Here is a 17002-nt window from a genome sequence, read left to right on the forward strand (position 1 = left end):
AGATACGTTGCTTCATGTTCAGGTACGTAACTTTATGCTTAGATACGTTACTTCATGTTCAGTTACGCAGCTTCATGTTCAGGTACGCCACTTCATTATTAATAAAGTCTCACATGTGGGGATATGTGTTTATTGTTCAGTTGTCGTCAGCTTGTCACTAATACTGAATATAACTCACCAGTTTGAAAAAAAAAAAATTCGTGACATCTATTTTTTGAGGCACTATTTATTAATAAATCAGTGAGGCTCCACTGCTGAAGTTTGCGCACACTCTTCACTAGTCACTTGGTGAGGGGCTCTTGATTTAGGGAATTGGATCTGTTCTCCAGTTCCCCGAATTAAGCCTGAATGCCTTCCACATCCCCCCCCCCAGGCGCTGTATAATCCTCCGGGTTTAGCGCTTCCCCTTTGATTATAATAATAATTCACTAGTCAGTTTATCAGCAATACTCAGAATACATGACAAATTTGATTGGCGTTTTTTTTCTCTTTTAGGTAAAATTTGTATGTGTTTAGCCAACTTTATCTTCACATTCCAGATTACTCGAATTAGCGTAAAAAATTTTTACCACTTCAGGAAATATTTTGTTGTCCAGGTTTGTTCATATTCTGGAACTTAAGTACATTTTTACGTCTTTAGTAAATAGTTCATGTCTAGGAGCGTCTGTGAAGGATAGTTCATGTCTAGGAGCTTCTGTGAAGGATAGTTCATGTCTAGGAGCTTCTGTGAAGGATAGTTCATGTCTAGGAGCTTCTGTGAAGGATAGTTCATGTCTAGGAGCTTCTGTGAAGGATAGTTCATGTCTAGGAGCTTCTGTGAAGGATAGTTCATGTCTAGGAGCTTCTGTGAAGGATAGTTCATGTCTAGGAGCTTCTGTGAAGGATAGTTCATGTCTAGGAGCTTCTGTGAAGGATAGTTCATGTCTAGGAGCTTCTGTGAAGGATAGTTCATGTCTAGGAGCTTCTGTGAAGGATAGTTCATGTCTAGGAGCTTCTGTGAAGGATAATTCATGTCTAGGAGCTTCTGTGAAGGATAGTTCATGTCTAGGAGCTTCTGTGAAGGATAATTCATGTCTAGGAGCTTCTGTGAAGGATAGTTCATGTCCAGGAGCTTCTGTGAAGGATAGTTCATGTCCAGGAGCGTCTGTGAAGGATAGTTCATGTCCAGGAGCGTCTGTGAAGGATAGTTCATGTCCAGGAGCGTCTGTGAAGGATAGTTCATGTCTAGGAGCTTCTGTGAAGGATAGTTCATGTCCAGGAGCGTCTGTGAAGGATAGTTCATGTCCAGGAGCGTCTGTAAAGGATAGTTCATGTCTAGGAACGTATATGAAGGATAGTTCATGTCTAGGAGCGTCTGTAAAGGATAGTTCATGTCTAGGAGCGTCTGTGAAGGATAGTTCATGTCTAGGAGCGTCTGTGAAGGATAGTTCATGTCTAGGAACGTATATGAAGGATAGTTCATGTCTAGGAGCGTCTGTAAAGGATAGTTCATGTCTAGGAGCGTCTGTGAAGGATAGTTCATGTCTAGGAGCGTCTGTGAAGGATAGTTCATGTCTAGGAGCTTCTGTGAAGGATAGTTCATGTCTAGGAGCTTCTGTGAAGGATAGTTCATGTCCAGGAGCGTCTGTGAAGGATAGTTCATGTCCAGGAGCGTCTGTGAAGGATAGTTCATGTCTAGGAACGTATATGAAGGATAGTTCATGTCTAGGAGCTTCTGTGAAGGATAGTTCATGTCTAGGAGCGTCTGTAAAGGATAGTTCATGTCTAGGAGCGTGTGTGAAGGATAGTTCATGTCTAGGAGCGTGTGTGAAGGATAGTTCATGTCTAGGAGCTTCTGTGAAGGATAGTTCATGTCTAGGAGCGTCTGTAAAGGATAGTTCATGTCTAGGAGCGTGTGTGAAGGATAGTTCATGTCTAGGAGCGTGTGTGAAGGATAGTTCATGTCTAGGAGCGTGTGTGAAGGATAGTTCATGTCTAGGAGCGTCTGTAAAGGATAGTTCATGTCTAGGAGCGTGTGTGAAGGATAGTTCATGTCCAGGAGCGTGTGTGAAGGATAGTTCATGTCTAGGAGCGTCTGTGAAGGATAGTTCATGTCTAGGAGCGTGTGTGAAGGATAGTTCATGTCCAGGAGCGTCTGTGAAGGATAGTTCATGTCTAGGAGCTTCTGTGAAGGATAGTTCATGTCCAGGAGCTTCTGTGAAGGATAGTTCATGTCCAGGAGCGTCTGTGAAGGATAGTTCATGTCTAGGAGCTTCTGTGAAGGATAGTTCATGTCTAGGAGCTTCTGTGAAGGATAGTTCATGTCTAGGAGCTTCTGTGAAGGATAGTTCATGTCTAGGAGCTTCTGTGAAGGATAATTCATGTCTAGGAGCTTCTGTGAAGGATAGTTCATGTCTAGGAGCTTCTGTGAAGGATAGTTCATATCTAGGAACGTCTGTGAAAGATAGTTCACGTCTTGGAGCGTCTGTGAAGGATAGTTCATGTCTAGGAGCGTCTGTGAAGGATAGTTCATGTCTAGGAACGTCTGTGAAGGATAGTTCATGTCTAGGAACGTCTGTGAAAGATAGTTCACGTCTTGGAGCGTCTGTGAAGGATAGTTCATGTCTAGGAGCGTCTGTGAAGGATAGTTCATGTCTAGGAGCGTCTGTGAAGGATAGTTCATGTCTAGGAACGTCTGTGAAAGATAGTTCACGTCTTGGAGCGTCTGTGAAGGATAGTTCATGTCTAGGAGCGTCTGTGAAGGATAGTTCATGTCTAGGAACGTCTGTGAAAGATAGTTCACGTCTTGGAGCGTCTGTGAAGGATAGTTCATGTCTAGGAGCGTCTGTGAAGGATAGTTCATGTCTAGGAACGTCTGTGAAAGATAGTTCACGTCTTGGAGCGTCTGTGAAGGATAGTTCATGTCTAGGAGCGTCTGTGAAGGATAGTTCATGTCTAGGAGCGTCTGTGAAGGATAGTTCATGTCTAGGAACGTCTGTGAAGGATAGTTCATGTCTAGGAGCGTCTGTGAAGGATAGTTCATGTCTAGGAACGTCTGTGAAAGATAGTTCACGTCTTGGAGCGTCTGTGAAGGATAGTTCATGTCTAGGAGCGTCTGTGAAGGATAGTTCATGTCTAGGAGCGTCTGTGAAGGATAGTTCATGTCTAGGAACGTCTGTGAAGGATAGTTCATGTCTAGGAGCGTCTGTGAAGGATAGTTCATGTCTAGGAGCTTCTGTGAAGGATAGTTCATGTCTAGGAGCTTCTGTGAAGGATAATTCATGTCTAGGAGCTTCTGTGAAGGATAGTTCATGTCTAGGAGCTTCTGTGAAGGATAGTTCATATCTAGGAACGTCTGTGAAAGATAGTTCACGTCTTGGAGCGTCTGTGAAGGATAGTTCATGTCTAGGAGCGTCTGTGAAGGATAGTTCATGTCTAGGAACGTCTGTGAAGGATAGTTCATGTCTAGGAACGTCTGTGAAAGATAGTTCACGTCTTGGAGCGTCTGTGAAGGATAGTTCATGTCTAGGAGCGTCTGTGAAGGATAGTTCATGTCTAGGAGCGTCTGTGAAGGATAGTTCATGTCTAGGAACGTCTGTGAAAGATAGTTCACGTCTTGGAGCGTCTGTGAAGGATAGTTCATGTCTAGGAGCGTCTGTGAAGGATAGTTCATGTCTAGGAACGTCTGTGAAAGATAGTTCACGTCTTGGAGCGTCTGTGAAGGATAGTTCATGTCTAGGAGCGTCTGTGAAGGATAGTTCATGTCTAGGAACGTCTGTGAAAGATAGTTCACGTCTTGGAGCGTCTGTGAAGGATAGTTCATGTCTAGGAGCGTCTGTGAAGGATAGTTCATGTCTAGGAGCGTCTGTGAAGGATAGTTCATGTCTAGGAACGTCTGTGAAGGATAGTTCATGTCTAGGAGCGTCTGTGAAGGATAGTTCATGTCTAGGAACGTCTGTGAAAGATAGTTCACGTCTTGGAGCGTCTGTGAAGGATAGTTCATGTCTAGGAGCGTCTGTGAAGGATAGTTCATGTCTAGGAGCGTCTGTGAAGGATAGTTCATGTCTAGGAACGTCTGTGAAGGATAGTTCATGTCTAGGAGCGTCTGTGAAGGATAGTTCATGTCAAGGAGCGTCTGAGAAGGATAGTTCATGTTCAGATGCATCTGTGTTTATAGTAATGTTCAGGTCCTGCTGCTTGTATAATTCATTTTGGCATGTCACCTCACACTCATGTCACCTCACACTCAGGTCACCTCACACTCAGGTCACCTCACACTCATGTCACCTCACACTCATGTCACCTCACACTCAGGTCACCTCACACTCATGTCACCTCACACTCATGCCACCTCACACTCATGTCACCTCACACTCATGTCACCTCACACTCATGTCACCTCACACTCATGTCACCTCACACTCAGGTCACCCCACACTCATGTCACCTCACACTCATGTCACTTCACACTCTTGTCACTTCACACTCATGTCACCTCACACTCATGTCACCTCACACTCATGTCACTTCACACTCATGTCACCTCACACTCATGTCACTTCACGCTCATGTCACCTCACACTCATGTCACATCACACTCATGTCACCTCACACTCAGGTCGCCTCACACTCATGTCACCACACTCAGGTCACCTCACACTCATGTCACCTCACACTCAGGTCTCCTCACACTCATGTCACCTCACACTCATGTCACCTCACACTCATGTCACCTCACACTCATGTCACCTCACACTCATGTCACCTCACTCAGGTCACCTCACACTCATGTCACTTCACACTCAGGTTGGTCTGTAACTATATCCACTACATGGCACTAACAAACTCCCATGACAAACTAAGTCTAAAGATGTGTAGTTTATGTTTGTGCCTGGCCTGGCATTCATTCTCCAGCAGACTGAAGAGAGACTCTGTGCGAGTTAGAAATATACAGAACTCTCATGCATATTAACCTACATTTACCTGTAATTTAACCAACAATAACAAAGAACGTTCAGCAACGCTGAGTGTTTAGTACCACATAACATTGTACGGGTTCGTGTGGCTGTAAGTAAGACCTGCCTAACATGGGCCACTAGGTCTATTGCGGTGTGCCTTCATTCTTATGTTCTTATATTGTTAAATATAATTTACATAAAAAAGATCGACAAGGAGTAACTTGGGCTGTGATGATCATCACACAGCTGCTTGTAAACAGCAGCCAGCTGCTATACAACTATCCACTCTAAACACCAGCCAGCTGTAAACACCCAGCTGCTGCTAACACCCAACATCTATAAATACAATCATGTGAATATGTTAAAGCGAATGTTGAGTGTCTCTATTTTACAATCTTCTTGCTTGTAAAACTTCAGGGATGTAGGTATTGCTGTTATCAGCCATGATTTTCCCTCTTGTAACATAAATAGTAAATGTTTTGAATGAAGATTATGTTAAGGATAGGAGAACTACCACTGTAACACCATGGTGGTGTGAAATTTTACATTAGCACTATGTACTGGTGAGGGAGATTACCTTAGCAGTCAGCGGCAATGTGACAGTGTGCCCTAACACTGTCGGGGGCGCAGGTCACAGTGTGTGGCGGTGTAAGATCTATTATCTTAACACTGATGGTGTACTTTCCCCCTCCCCCCGTGTTCCACAGGGACGGCTACTACCACACCATGTACGGCAAGAACATCGTGCGAGTGTACAGAGCCGAGGAAGACCGCTCCCTGGCCAACAGGACGGAGCCCACTTGGACCGAGTTTGTCAGGTACCTCATCAACTCACCCTCCTCCAAGTTCGACGAGCACTGGAAGCCCATCTACTCCCTCTGCTCCCCCTGTGTTATAAAGTACAATGTCATTGCCAAGATGGAGACCTTCAGCGAGGTGAGAAGTGAAGATTTTGCTAATGCACCAGATTCCTCTCAGCAGATTTAGCAGATAAAATAATAATAATAATAATAATAAAAATAATAATAATAATAATAATAATAATAATAATAATAATAATAATAATAATAATAATAATAATAATAATAATCTTTATTTCTACAAGTACGTAATACAACTTATACAGACCATAGCTGACATCAATGACACACAATATAGGAAGCCCCTTGTTATGTGGAGCATTTCGGGCAAATTAGGTTACTTTTGTCCCCAGGATGCGACCCACACCAGTCGGCTAACATCCAGGTATCTATTTACTGCTAGATGAACAGGGACAGCAGGTGTCTTAAGGAAGTGCGTCCTAATGTTTCCACTCATACCGGGGATCGAACCATGGAACTCAGTGTGTGAGCTGAGAAAGCCACCGATTAGTACTGGGTGGCTGGTTGGTCAACATTTATTTTAGCCGATCGATTTTTTTATGTAAATTATAAGATATTATTAGATTATGCAATGGAGACTTGTTATATTTTGCGTCCATGGAGAAAAAGATTTTTGTAGGTTAACAAATAAACAACATAACCCAAACAAAATTAATCTATAGTTTAACTCAAAATATAGATAAGGTTAGATTAAATTGGAATACACTAGGTTGATTTTTTTTTATCCCAAAACCTCGAAATATAAATATCTCCAATGCACATTCCACGTCATATTGGAGAATCTGCACAAGGTCACTGAGGCTTCGTCACCTATAACCCACCAAAGATGTTTTCATCCCTAAAATAGAGATTCAAATGAACTCTGTTGTATATTCATTGAGAGATATACATCTCTCATTATATGTACCCTTGATGATTAGTAAACATTATTCCAACACAGTATTCCTCTCAGCAAATAATTTTTACTTCAGTTGATCAGTAAACACTCGGCCAACATAAATATTTATCTTAACAACAATATTTAATTCAACTAAATGGTAAAAATTATTCATTCACAAACATTCCTTTTAGCAAAAATACTTAGTTTAATACTTTTGTCCACTGCGAGAACGTGTAATCTCTGGCCTCTGGTATACTGACATGTCAGTGTGTTTATCACTGTATTCTGTCCCATCATTGGTATCATTTTTTTTTGTTCCATCCTTGTATGATGTGTTTTTATTCCATCCTTGGTTTGTGTTTTTTGTTCCATTCATGGTATGTGTTTTTTGTTCCAGCCTTGATATATGTCTTTTGTTCCATCCTTGGTATATGTTTTTGTTCCATCCTTGGTAAATGTTTTTTGTTCCATCATTGGCATATGCTTTTTGTTCCATCGTTTTTATTGTGTTTTTTGTTCCTTCCTTGGTATTATGTGTTTTTTGTTCCATCCTTGGTATTATGTTTTTTGTTCCATCCTTGGTATTATGTGTTTTTTGTTCCATCCTTGGTATTATGTGTTTTTTGTTCCATCCTTGGTATTATGTGTTTTTTGTTCCATCCTTGGTATTATTTTTTTTTGTTTCACCCTTGGTATTATGTGTTTTTTGTTCCATCCTTGGTATTATGTGTTTTTTGTTACATCCTTGGTATTATGTGTTTTTTGTTCCATCCTTGGTATTATGTGTTTTTTGTTCCACCCTTGGTATTATGTGTTTTTTGTTCCACCCTTGGCATTATGTGTTTTTTGTTCCATCCTTGGTATTATGTGTTTTTTGTTCCATCCTTGGTATTATGTGTTTTTTGTTCCATCCTTGGTATTATGTGTTTTTTGTTCCATCCTTGGTATTATTTTTTTTTGTTCCACCCTTGGTATTATGTGTTTTTTGTTCCATCCTTGGTATTATGTGTTTTTTGTTACATCCTTGGTATTATGTGTTTTTTGTTCCATCCTTGGTATTATGTTTTTTTTGTTCCACCCTTGGTATTATGTGTTTTTTGTTACATCCTTGGTATTATGTGTTTTTGTTCCATCCTTGGTATTGTTTTTTTTGTTCCATCCTTGGTATTATGTGTTTTTTGTTACATCCTTGGTATTATGTGTTTTTTGTTCCATCCTTGGTATTATGTTTTTTTGTTCCATCCTTGGTATTATGTTTTTTTGTTCCATCCTTGGTATTATGTGTTTTTTGTTCCATCCTTGGTATTATGTGTTTTTTGTTCCATCCTTGGTATTATGTGTTTTTTGTTACATCCTTGGTATTATGTGTTTTTTGTTCCATCCTTGGTATTATGTTTTTTTGTTCCATCCTTGGTATTATGTTTTTTTGTTCCATCCTTGGTATTATGTGTTTTTTGTTCCATCCTTGGTATTATGTGTTTTTTGTTCCATCCTTGGTATTATGTGTTTTTTGTTCCATCCTTGGTATTATGTGTTTTTTGTTACATCCTTGGTATTATGTGTTTTTTGTTCCACCCTTGGTATTATGTTTTTTTTGTTCCACCCTTGGTATTATGTTTTTTTTGTTCCACCCTTGGTATTATGTTTTTTTTGTTCCACCCTTGGTATTATGTTTTTTTTGTTCCACCCTTGTAAAATTTCAGTTTTCGTTCTATCCTTGGTTAGTTGCATTTTTCGCTTCATCCATAGTAAAATGTACTCCTTGTTGCAGTCTTGGTAAGATGTATTTTAAATAATTATTGTCAAATCTGCTAATTAGCTGCTAATCCATAACTTCATTTCACAACTCTTCAGAGACCAGTGTAACCGTCTCGCTTCTAAAGTTCAAGTGAATTTGCTTAATGCGAATATTATCCTCTATTAATTATATTCATTATTTACTGTCTCATTTTCTTGATGTGGTGTCAAACGTCAATTTTACCATTTTAGGCTAGGTCATGCTAGAATAGGTTAGGTCAGGATGCGTTATGGTAGGTTACATAGATATGTAAAAACAAGTCTATTAATGTCTGACGACGAGGTGGTCGAAAAAGTCATACGTTTAAACCTGTACTTTTGTTATCGTAGGGCCAGAATAGGTTGCATCATGAAAGAAAACGTAACGGGAGAGGCAGCCTGGCCTGTGAGTATTGCACGGTGTCTCTCGGGCTGGTACCTGTTGACTGGCCTGTGAGTATTGCACGATGTCTCTCGGGCTGGTATTTGATGACTGGCCTGTGAGTATTGCACGGTGTCTCTCGGGCTGGTACCTGATGACTGGCCTGTGAGTATTGCACGGTGTCTCACGGGCTGGTACCTGTTGACTGGCCTGTGAGTATTGCACGGTGTCTCTCGGGCTGGTACCTGTTGATTGGCTGTGAGTATTGCACGGTGTCTCTCGGGCTGGTACCTGATGACTGGCCTGTGAGCATTGCACGGTGTCTCTCGGGCTGGTACCTGATGACTGGCTGTGAGTATTGCACGATGTCTCTCGGGCTGGTACCTGATGACTGGCCTGTGAGTATTGAACGGTGTCTCTCGGGCTGGTACCTGATGAGTGGCCTGTGAGTATTGCACGGTGTCTCTCGGGCTGGTACCTGATGACTGGCTGTGAGTATTGAACGGTGTCTCTCGGGCTGGTACCTGATGACTGGCCTGTGAGTATTGAACGGTGTCTCTCGGGCTGGTACCTGATGACTGGCCTATGAGTATTGCACGGTGTCTCTCGGGCTGGTACCTGATGACTGGCCTGTGAGCATTGCACGGTGTCTCTCGGGCTGGTACCTGATGACTGGACTGTGAGTATTGCACGATGTCTCTCGGGCTGGTACCTGATGAGTGGCCTGTGAGTATTGCACGATGTCTCTCGGGCTGGTACCTGATGAGTCCCAGGAAACGCTCAGTTCTACAAGACTATTTGATACTCGTGCTAGTGAGAATGAGAAGCAGAAGCGCACTCCTACACCTGTCCAACCTCACGCTAATTATGGGTTTCCATCGTAGTTTTTCTTCTTAACAATCTACTAATACACCTGGAATTCGGTATTTTTTCACTGTGGTTGTTCTGCATATTGTGATATCACCTGCTTACTGTGATCTTATTATATATATATATATATATATATATATATATATATATATATATATATATATATATATATATATATATATATGTGTGTGTGTGTGTGTGTGTGTGTGTGTGTGTGTGTGTGTGTGTGTGTGTGTGTGTGTGTGTGTGTGTGTGTGTGTGTGTGTGTGTGTGTATGTGTGTGTGCAAAACAACCACTCTGATAGGAAAGTGAAATTCCAAACGCTTTCGTGACTTCTCACATTATCAAGGAACTATACGATAATGTGAGAAGTCACATTACTCCGTGCATCATCAGGAGCTATGCAATGTTGCAAGAGTAGCAACAGAAGAAATAAGGGGAAGTTTTCTTAGAATAAGGTAGCGTGGTGACACTAGCCGCAGCATCTCTCAGATACGAGAGGCATCGGTCTGTGTACTCACCTAATTGTGGTTGCAGGGGTCGAGACTCAACTCCTGGCCCAGCCTATTCACTGAGTGCTACCAGGTCCTCTCTCTCCCTGCTCCATGAGCTTTATCATACCTCATCTTAAAGCTATGTATGGTTCCTGCCTCCACTACCTCACTTGCTAGGCTATTCCACTTCCTGACTACTCTCTGTCTGAAGAAATACTTCCTAACATCCCTTTGACTCATCTGGGTCTTCATTTTCCAATTGTGACCCCTTGTTTCTGTGTCCCCTCTCTGGGACATCCTGTCTCTGTCCACCTTGTCTATTCCACGCAGTATTTTGTATGTTGTTATCATGTCTACCCTAACCCTCCTGTCCTCCAGTGTCGTCAGGTCGATTTCACTTAACCTTTCTTCGTAGGACATTCCCTTAGCTCTGGAACTAACTTTGTCGCAAACTTTTGCACTTTCTCTAATTTCTTGACGTGCTTGATCAAGTGTGAGTTCCAAACAGGTGCTGCATACTCCAGTATGGGCCTGACGTACACAGTGTATAGTCTTGAACGATTCCTTACTAAGGCGCCCATATGCTACAGCAGTTATCTGGTTGATGTGTGCTTCTAAAGACGTGCTCAGTGTTATACTCACACCAAGATCTTTCTCCTTGAGCGAAGTTTGCAGTCTTTGGCCACCTAGCCTATACTCCGTCTACGGTCTTGTGTGTGTGTGTGTGTGTGTGTGAAATTCACCAAACTCGCGAAAATTAAATATCAAAGCACTCTCGAGTTGCGAAAATGTATAAATGTACATTCCATAAAGCATCATTCTCACATCAACTAAGAAATTAAAAGGCTGGAATTTTCGCACGACAGTTACGTGGTGTATGTAGTGGTTTACGAGAGCACACTGATCACCGCACCACCAGCCCTCACCGGCCCCTTGCATCCCTGATGTAACATTAAATCATGATTTTTTCCCTTATATTTATATTGGGTATGTCGTAAAAGGGTAGATTTTCCGAATTACCTCTTATTGTAAAGTCTTTTTACAATGCATATATTTTTTTCGACACATTCATCGAGTTCATGCTAATGCACGGCAGTGTTTTATTATTAAGTAAAATATAGGGGGAAAATTCTTTATTTACATTTTTTTAAGTTAATACCAACATGACAACCAGAAGTAGTATCAATATATAAATATCAAACTCGTATAATAAGCTCATGAGAAGGAAACGAAGATGTTTATGGGGAAGAGAAGAGTTGCTTTCAGTGATAAGTTCTGAAAACATTGTGGTCAGTGTCAGCGAGTGTGATGGTGTCAGCCTGGTCACCACTCAAGTGTCAGCGACTGTGATAGTGTCAGACTGGACACCACTCAAGTGTTAGCGAGTGTGATGGTGTCAGTTTGAACACCACTTAAGTGTCGGTGAGTGTCCTGCTGCCCATGCCTTGGCACCATTCTCAGTGCCAGCGAGTGTGTCCTGCTGTCATATCAACCTTGACACAGCTCTAGCTCAACACATTCCTCAATGTTATTGGTAGAATCACCCTTCAAGGGGTATGTCGTAATGGGCTCTCTATCCAAGGAATCATTAGAGCTGCCTACCCCATCTTCAGATCCAACCTGATTACTTCCCATTACTCATTCACTGTATGATCCTTACCATCTTACTGCTTCCCAATAATAATAATAATAATAATAATAATAATAATAATAATAATAATAATAATAATAATAATAATAATAATAATAATAATAATAATAACAATAATAATAATAGTAATTATATTAATAATAACAACTTTGCTGTGCCGGACTGCCCAGGACACCCAGTACGTGATAAATCAGCTAGGACTGGATGACCAGCTACATGTGGAGTGGATCCACAAGACTGCTGATACCAGAACCTCTGACATAGCTAACATCTACTTCTCGCAGCTCACCACCAACCAGGTGAGTACAAGGATTTGTTTTGTTTTTAAAATTTAAAAACTTCTAAAAGTAAAAAAAAAAAAATTGTAGAATAAAATGAGACCTTCGTCAGCACTACGTTTCGCTTACATGAACGCTTAATAAAACCTCATGTAAGTATGGATTTATTAAGCTCGAACCTTCAACCATCCAGACGAGAGTTAAGAGAATTTCGACCTGGCCATAGCGACGATTTATATTAAGATAGAAATATTCCTATGAAAGATTAATAAACCATGTATGTGTGTAGAGGGGAAGGGGGTTATTTATTGCAAAGAGTGTTGGAGGCTCGATCCTCCTGCTGATAATAATTATACTAGCAGAGCCATTAGTGCTAAATATACCAGCAGCATTAGTACTGGTTATAATCAGTACTTTCAGGAGCAATAACTTTAGCACCATTATCAGAAGCATTAATTATAGTGGTACCATCAGGGAAGGAGGTAATTTGCGTAGTTTCTGTGTAAAGAAATATATTTCGAGCATCGTAAAAAAACAATCATGGTGGACAAAACAGGAGTTACCAGTGATGAAGTATCAGTACACTGGGTTATCAAGATGAAATACAATTAAGTAGCATATCAGTATCGTTTTTTAGCGGTGATTATAGTATTATTGCAAGATTAACTCGGAAGTAAGAGTAGAATCAGTAGCAAGATTCAGATGAAGTGCTGAGAATAGTGAAGAAAAGATTCGTGTTGCTGAAATGTGTTATTGGGACAACGCACCGCTCTGTGATGAAGCTCTACACGGAACGCAACATTGTCCCAATTCTGCAGCCTGTTTCTTTTCAACAGGAACAGCGACAGTAGGGATCAGGAACGCCAGTAGCAGACATTATTATCCCAATTCTGCAGCCTGTTTCTTTTCAACAGGAACAGCGACAGTAGGGATCAGGAACGCCAGTAGCAGACATTATTATCCCAATTCTGCAGCCTGTTTCTTTTCAACAGGAACAGCGACAGTAGGGATCAGGAACGCCAGTAGCAGACATTATTATCCTGCAGTCAACGGGGGATCTTAAATTGTAGTATTTTTCTGTGCTTTGGTGGCAGAGGAGCAGAAGCAATGCTGTGAGTCGTGTTATTAGTGATAATGCTAGATGTACTTACACTCGTGTCAGGAGCTATAACATACCTGGTAGTCACGATATCTGTGGGTCAGCTATCAGCCCGTCCTCTTAATCACAGACATCATGTCTCTGTTGTAAAAAGACGGTCAAATGGATGACCGTTGTAGGCTTTTTGAACAGTTAGAATAAGACCATTTTGCCCAATCGCCTGGCAGTGGCTGCCAGTTCTCTATTCACGCCACACTTCGTTTTTTTTCTTTATTGCATTTGATCATATATCTAAAATCTTTCCATTATGACTTGTTAGGATTATTATTTTTTATAGACATTGGATAAACCAATCTAGAAATGTGCTGCAAACCATATGTGAGTAGTCACGAAAGCGCTTGGAATTTCATTATTCTTTCACAATGGTTGTTTTGCGCATATATATATATATATATATATATATATATATATATATATATATATATATATATATATATATATATATATATATATATATATATATATATATATATATATATATATATATATATATATATATATATATATTCTCCATGGGGAAATGGAACAGAATTCTTCCTCCGTAAGCCATGCGTGTTGTAAGAGGCGACTAAAATGCTGGGTGCAAGGGGCTAGTAACCTCTTCTCCTGTATATATTACTAAATGTAAAAGGAGAAACTTTTGTTTTTCCTTTAGGGCCACCCCGCGTCGGTGGGATATGGCCGGTTTGTTGAAAGAAGAAAGAATATATATATATATATATATATATATATATATATATATATATATATATATATATATATATATATATATATATACTCATTTTAAGTCGTGATGAACAGCTGTTGTTGAATATACAGAAAACTGGACGGGAGATCGAACCGTGGTTCCGAGACTAACAGATCCAGTGCTTTAACGCTGACCTACCACGTTTCTAATAGGAAGGTTTTACAGAAGGTATTGGTATGTCCTGTGCGTCAGTGGCTACCGTCTGTAACCCGACTATCCTGTTCTTTCCCACGGCCTCATTTGTTTTCACGGTAAATCTATCCTTACTCCTTCAAAGTCAGTCAAAGACTGGCCTGACGCAGACAGGACTTTCCTACTAGAAGCCTGGTCAGCGCTGTATGACCCTTGTGAGTTTGGCGCTTAGTTTTGATAATAATAATAATAATAATAATAATAATAATAATAATAATAACAATAATAATAATAATAATAATAATAATAATAATAATAATAATAATAATAATAATAATAATAATAATAATAATAATAATAATAATAATAATAATAACAAAAGAAGCCTGATAGTCCAGTGGTCAAGCGCTGGACCTGCTAACATCGGGACAACGGTTCGAACCCCACCTTTTTGATTAATCACAAACACACACACACACACATACATAAAATTCGATATATTTTGTGTCACCTGAACAGTTTTGCACTATCCACTCCCTCACAGATTGAACAGCTCTTCGACAAATACCGACTGGACTTCGAGTTATTCGGTTACGACTACGAACCTTACAGAGATATGGCGTCTGAGTGACTTGATGGGATGGGACTGAACACCTGAAGAAAGCTGAGGAAGCCAGTGTCTAATCTCCCAGGGTTCCTTCCCCAAAAAACTGTTACCACGAAATACGATGTCTTAAACATGGAATATCACGTCTAAGACGAGGACTTTGTTTAAGAAAAAGGTTAATAGACTGATAAATGACATTCATCGCTACTATTTATTTTGTATGAAAACCAGTTATCAGTCTGCCAAGTTCAAGTCCTCCTATTAACTAAACTTATTTGCCTTATTCCGTGTAGTATTTCACTTGTGTACTAAGGATAATCTAATTTTTAAAGTACACTAATTACCTTTCTTTGTATTATATATATATATATATATATATATATATATATATATATATATATATATATATATATATATATATATAGGCTGGTACCACCTCAGAAAAGAGAATAAACGTACCTCAGGGAAAATTCTCCCCGGAGCTGTTTGAATATTTTCTTCCCCTACCGCCCCCTATATTCTATATTTTATGTGAACTTTATTTATAAACACTGGCAGAAAATAAAAACGTGAGTACATTGGTAAATTATATCAAAGATTATGAATCTCCTCCATCTCCTCCGAAGCCGGACGCGAGCCAAGTATGCAGCAAGCATTTTCCCTCTGGATGGCCATACCGAGGCGCTGGAACATGAAAGTGGCTGCCCTTGGGTCCCTGGTGGTGTCGATGAGTCTGGAACCCAGTTCTGTAAGGAAGCATGTGACATTTTTTCCCCATGATCCCAAGGTCTCTGATACCACTGGGACAAATTGATACTCTTGGCTTATGTCTCTGTACTTGCTGAACTTGTACTCCTCCTTATGATCAGCAGCTCCCCCCTGTCGCCCCACACTGTGATGGATGTAGGTGTCAGCCAGCGTCGACACACAGGTATAGTCCATGCTAAGAGCTTGCCATTCTTCCAAGGATAGATGGTGATCCCGTCAGGGCGGTTTGCTGGGTTGTGGGTATTGTTGGCTGCTAGTGATCGGGGCTCCCTCTCGGCTGGACATCCAGCTGTAGCAAGACTTCTCTTTATGATGTCGTTGACTTCATTGTGTCTTGCGTGCCAACCCTTGGTTTTGGAACAGTTAAAACTATGTAGACCATATTGGTAGGCTTGTGCATCGCCGTAAATACACATATATTCCTTGTGAATTGGGGCAGCGAGGCGGAGAGCCATTGCAATACGGAGAGTCTTAGGGCAGAGGCGTATTCCCATTTCTGAAATGGGAATTGTTTGGAGGAAGTCCCCGGGGTGATGTGCACTCACAGCTTGGAGATAGGCAGTCTCCCTGTCTGATGTTACATCCCCAAGGAGGTTGGCAAGTACCTTTTCAACGATAGGACCATCCGAACTTGACTGTAGACCAGTGCTGCAATAGGTTTTGGTGCTGGGTCAGCAAGTGTTTCCCATTCAGTGATGGCACTGGCGTAGCTAGGGTCCTGTATTCCTACTGAGTCACTGAGGTTGCCTAGAAGAATATATACATTATATATTTATATATATATATATATATATATATATATATATATATATATATATATATATATATATATATATATATATATATATATATATATATATATATATATATATATATTTATTTATTTATTTACAACGCCAGTGTTTTACATGATGGTAGGATTGCTGGTGCCTTTTTTTCTATCTCATCAACATGCAAGATTTCAGGTACGTCTTGCTACTTCTACTTACACTTAGGTCACACTACACATACATGTACAAGAATATACATACACACCCTTCTGGGTTTTCTTCTATTTTCTTAATAGTTCTTGTTCTTGTTCATTCTCTTATCTCCAAGGGAAAGCAGAACAGAATTCTTCCTCCGTAAGCCATGCGTGTTGTAAGAGACGACTAAACTACCAGGAGCAAGGGGCTAGTAACCCCCTTCTCCTGTATACATTATTAAAGTTAAAAAGAGAAACTTTTGTCTTTCTTTTTGGGCTACCCTGCCTCGGTGGGATATAGCCTGTTTGTTGAAAGAAAAAGTTATATATATATATATATATATATATATATATATATATATATATATATATATATATATATATATATATATATATATATATATATATATATATATATATATATATATATATATATATATATATATATATATATATATATATATATATATATAT

The 17002-nt window shown here is 40.0% G+C and overlaps 1 protein-coding gene across 9 annotated transcripts in view; it reads left to right on the top strand.

The window, feature by feature from the left end:
- LOC128685412 (carbohydrate sulfotransferase 11-like) overlaps nucleotides 1–16357 on the top strand; it is a 102931-nt gene extending 86574 nt beyond the window's left edge. For 5 of the 9 annotated variants that reach the window (XM_070082875.1, XM_070082872.1, XM_070082871.1 and 2 more), the window contains exons 6-8: nucleotides 5645–5873; nucleotides 12043–12171; nucleotides 14734–16356. In XM_070082875.1, the coding sequence (XP_069938976.1) occupies nucleotides 5645–5873; nucleotides 12043–12171; nucleotides 14734–14820 (445 nt within the window). In that variant the 3' untranslated portion in view covers nucleotides 14821–16356. Of the gene's footprint in view, nucleotides 1–5644; nucleotides 5874–12042; nucleotides 12172–14733 lie in introns of all 9 variants that reach the window. The other 4 variants (XM_070082877.1, XM_070082874.1, XM_070082879.1 and 1 more) reach the window with 1 other exon arrangement.
- The last annotated feature ends 645 nt before the right edge of the window (nucleotides 16358–17002 follow it).

This window comes from Cherax quadricarinatus, chromosome 8 (genome assembly GCF_038502225.1).
Source record: "Cherax quadricarinatus isolate ZL_2023a chromosome 8, ASM3850222v1, whole genome shotgun sequence".
Classification (NCBI taxonomy): domain Eukaryota; kingdom Metazoa; phylum Arthropoda; class Malacostraca; order Decapoda; family Parastacidae; genus Cherax; species Cherax quadricarinatus.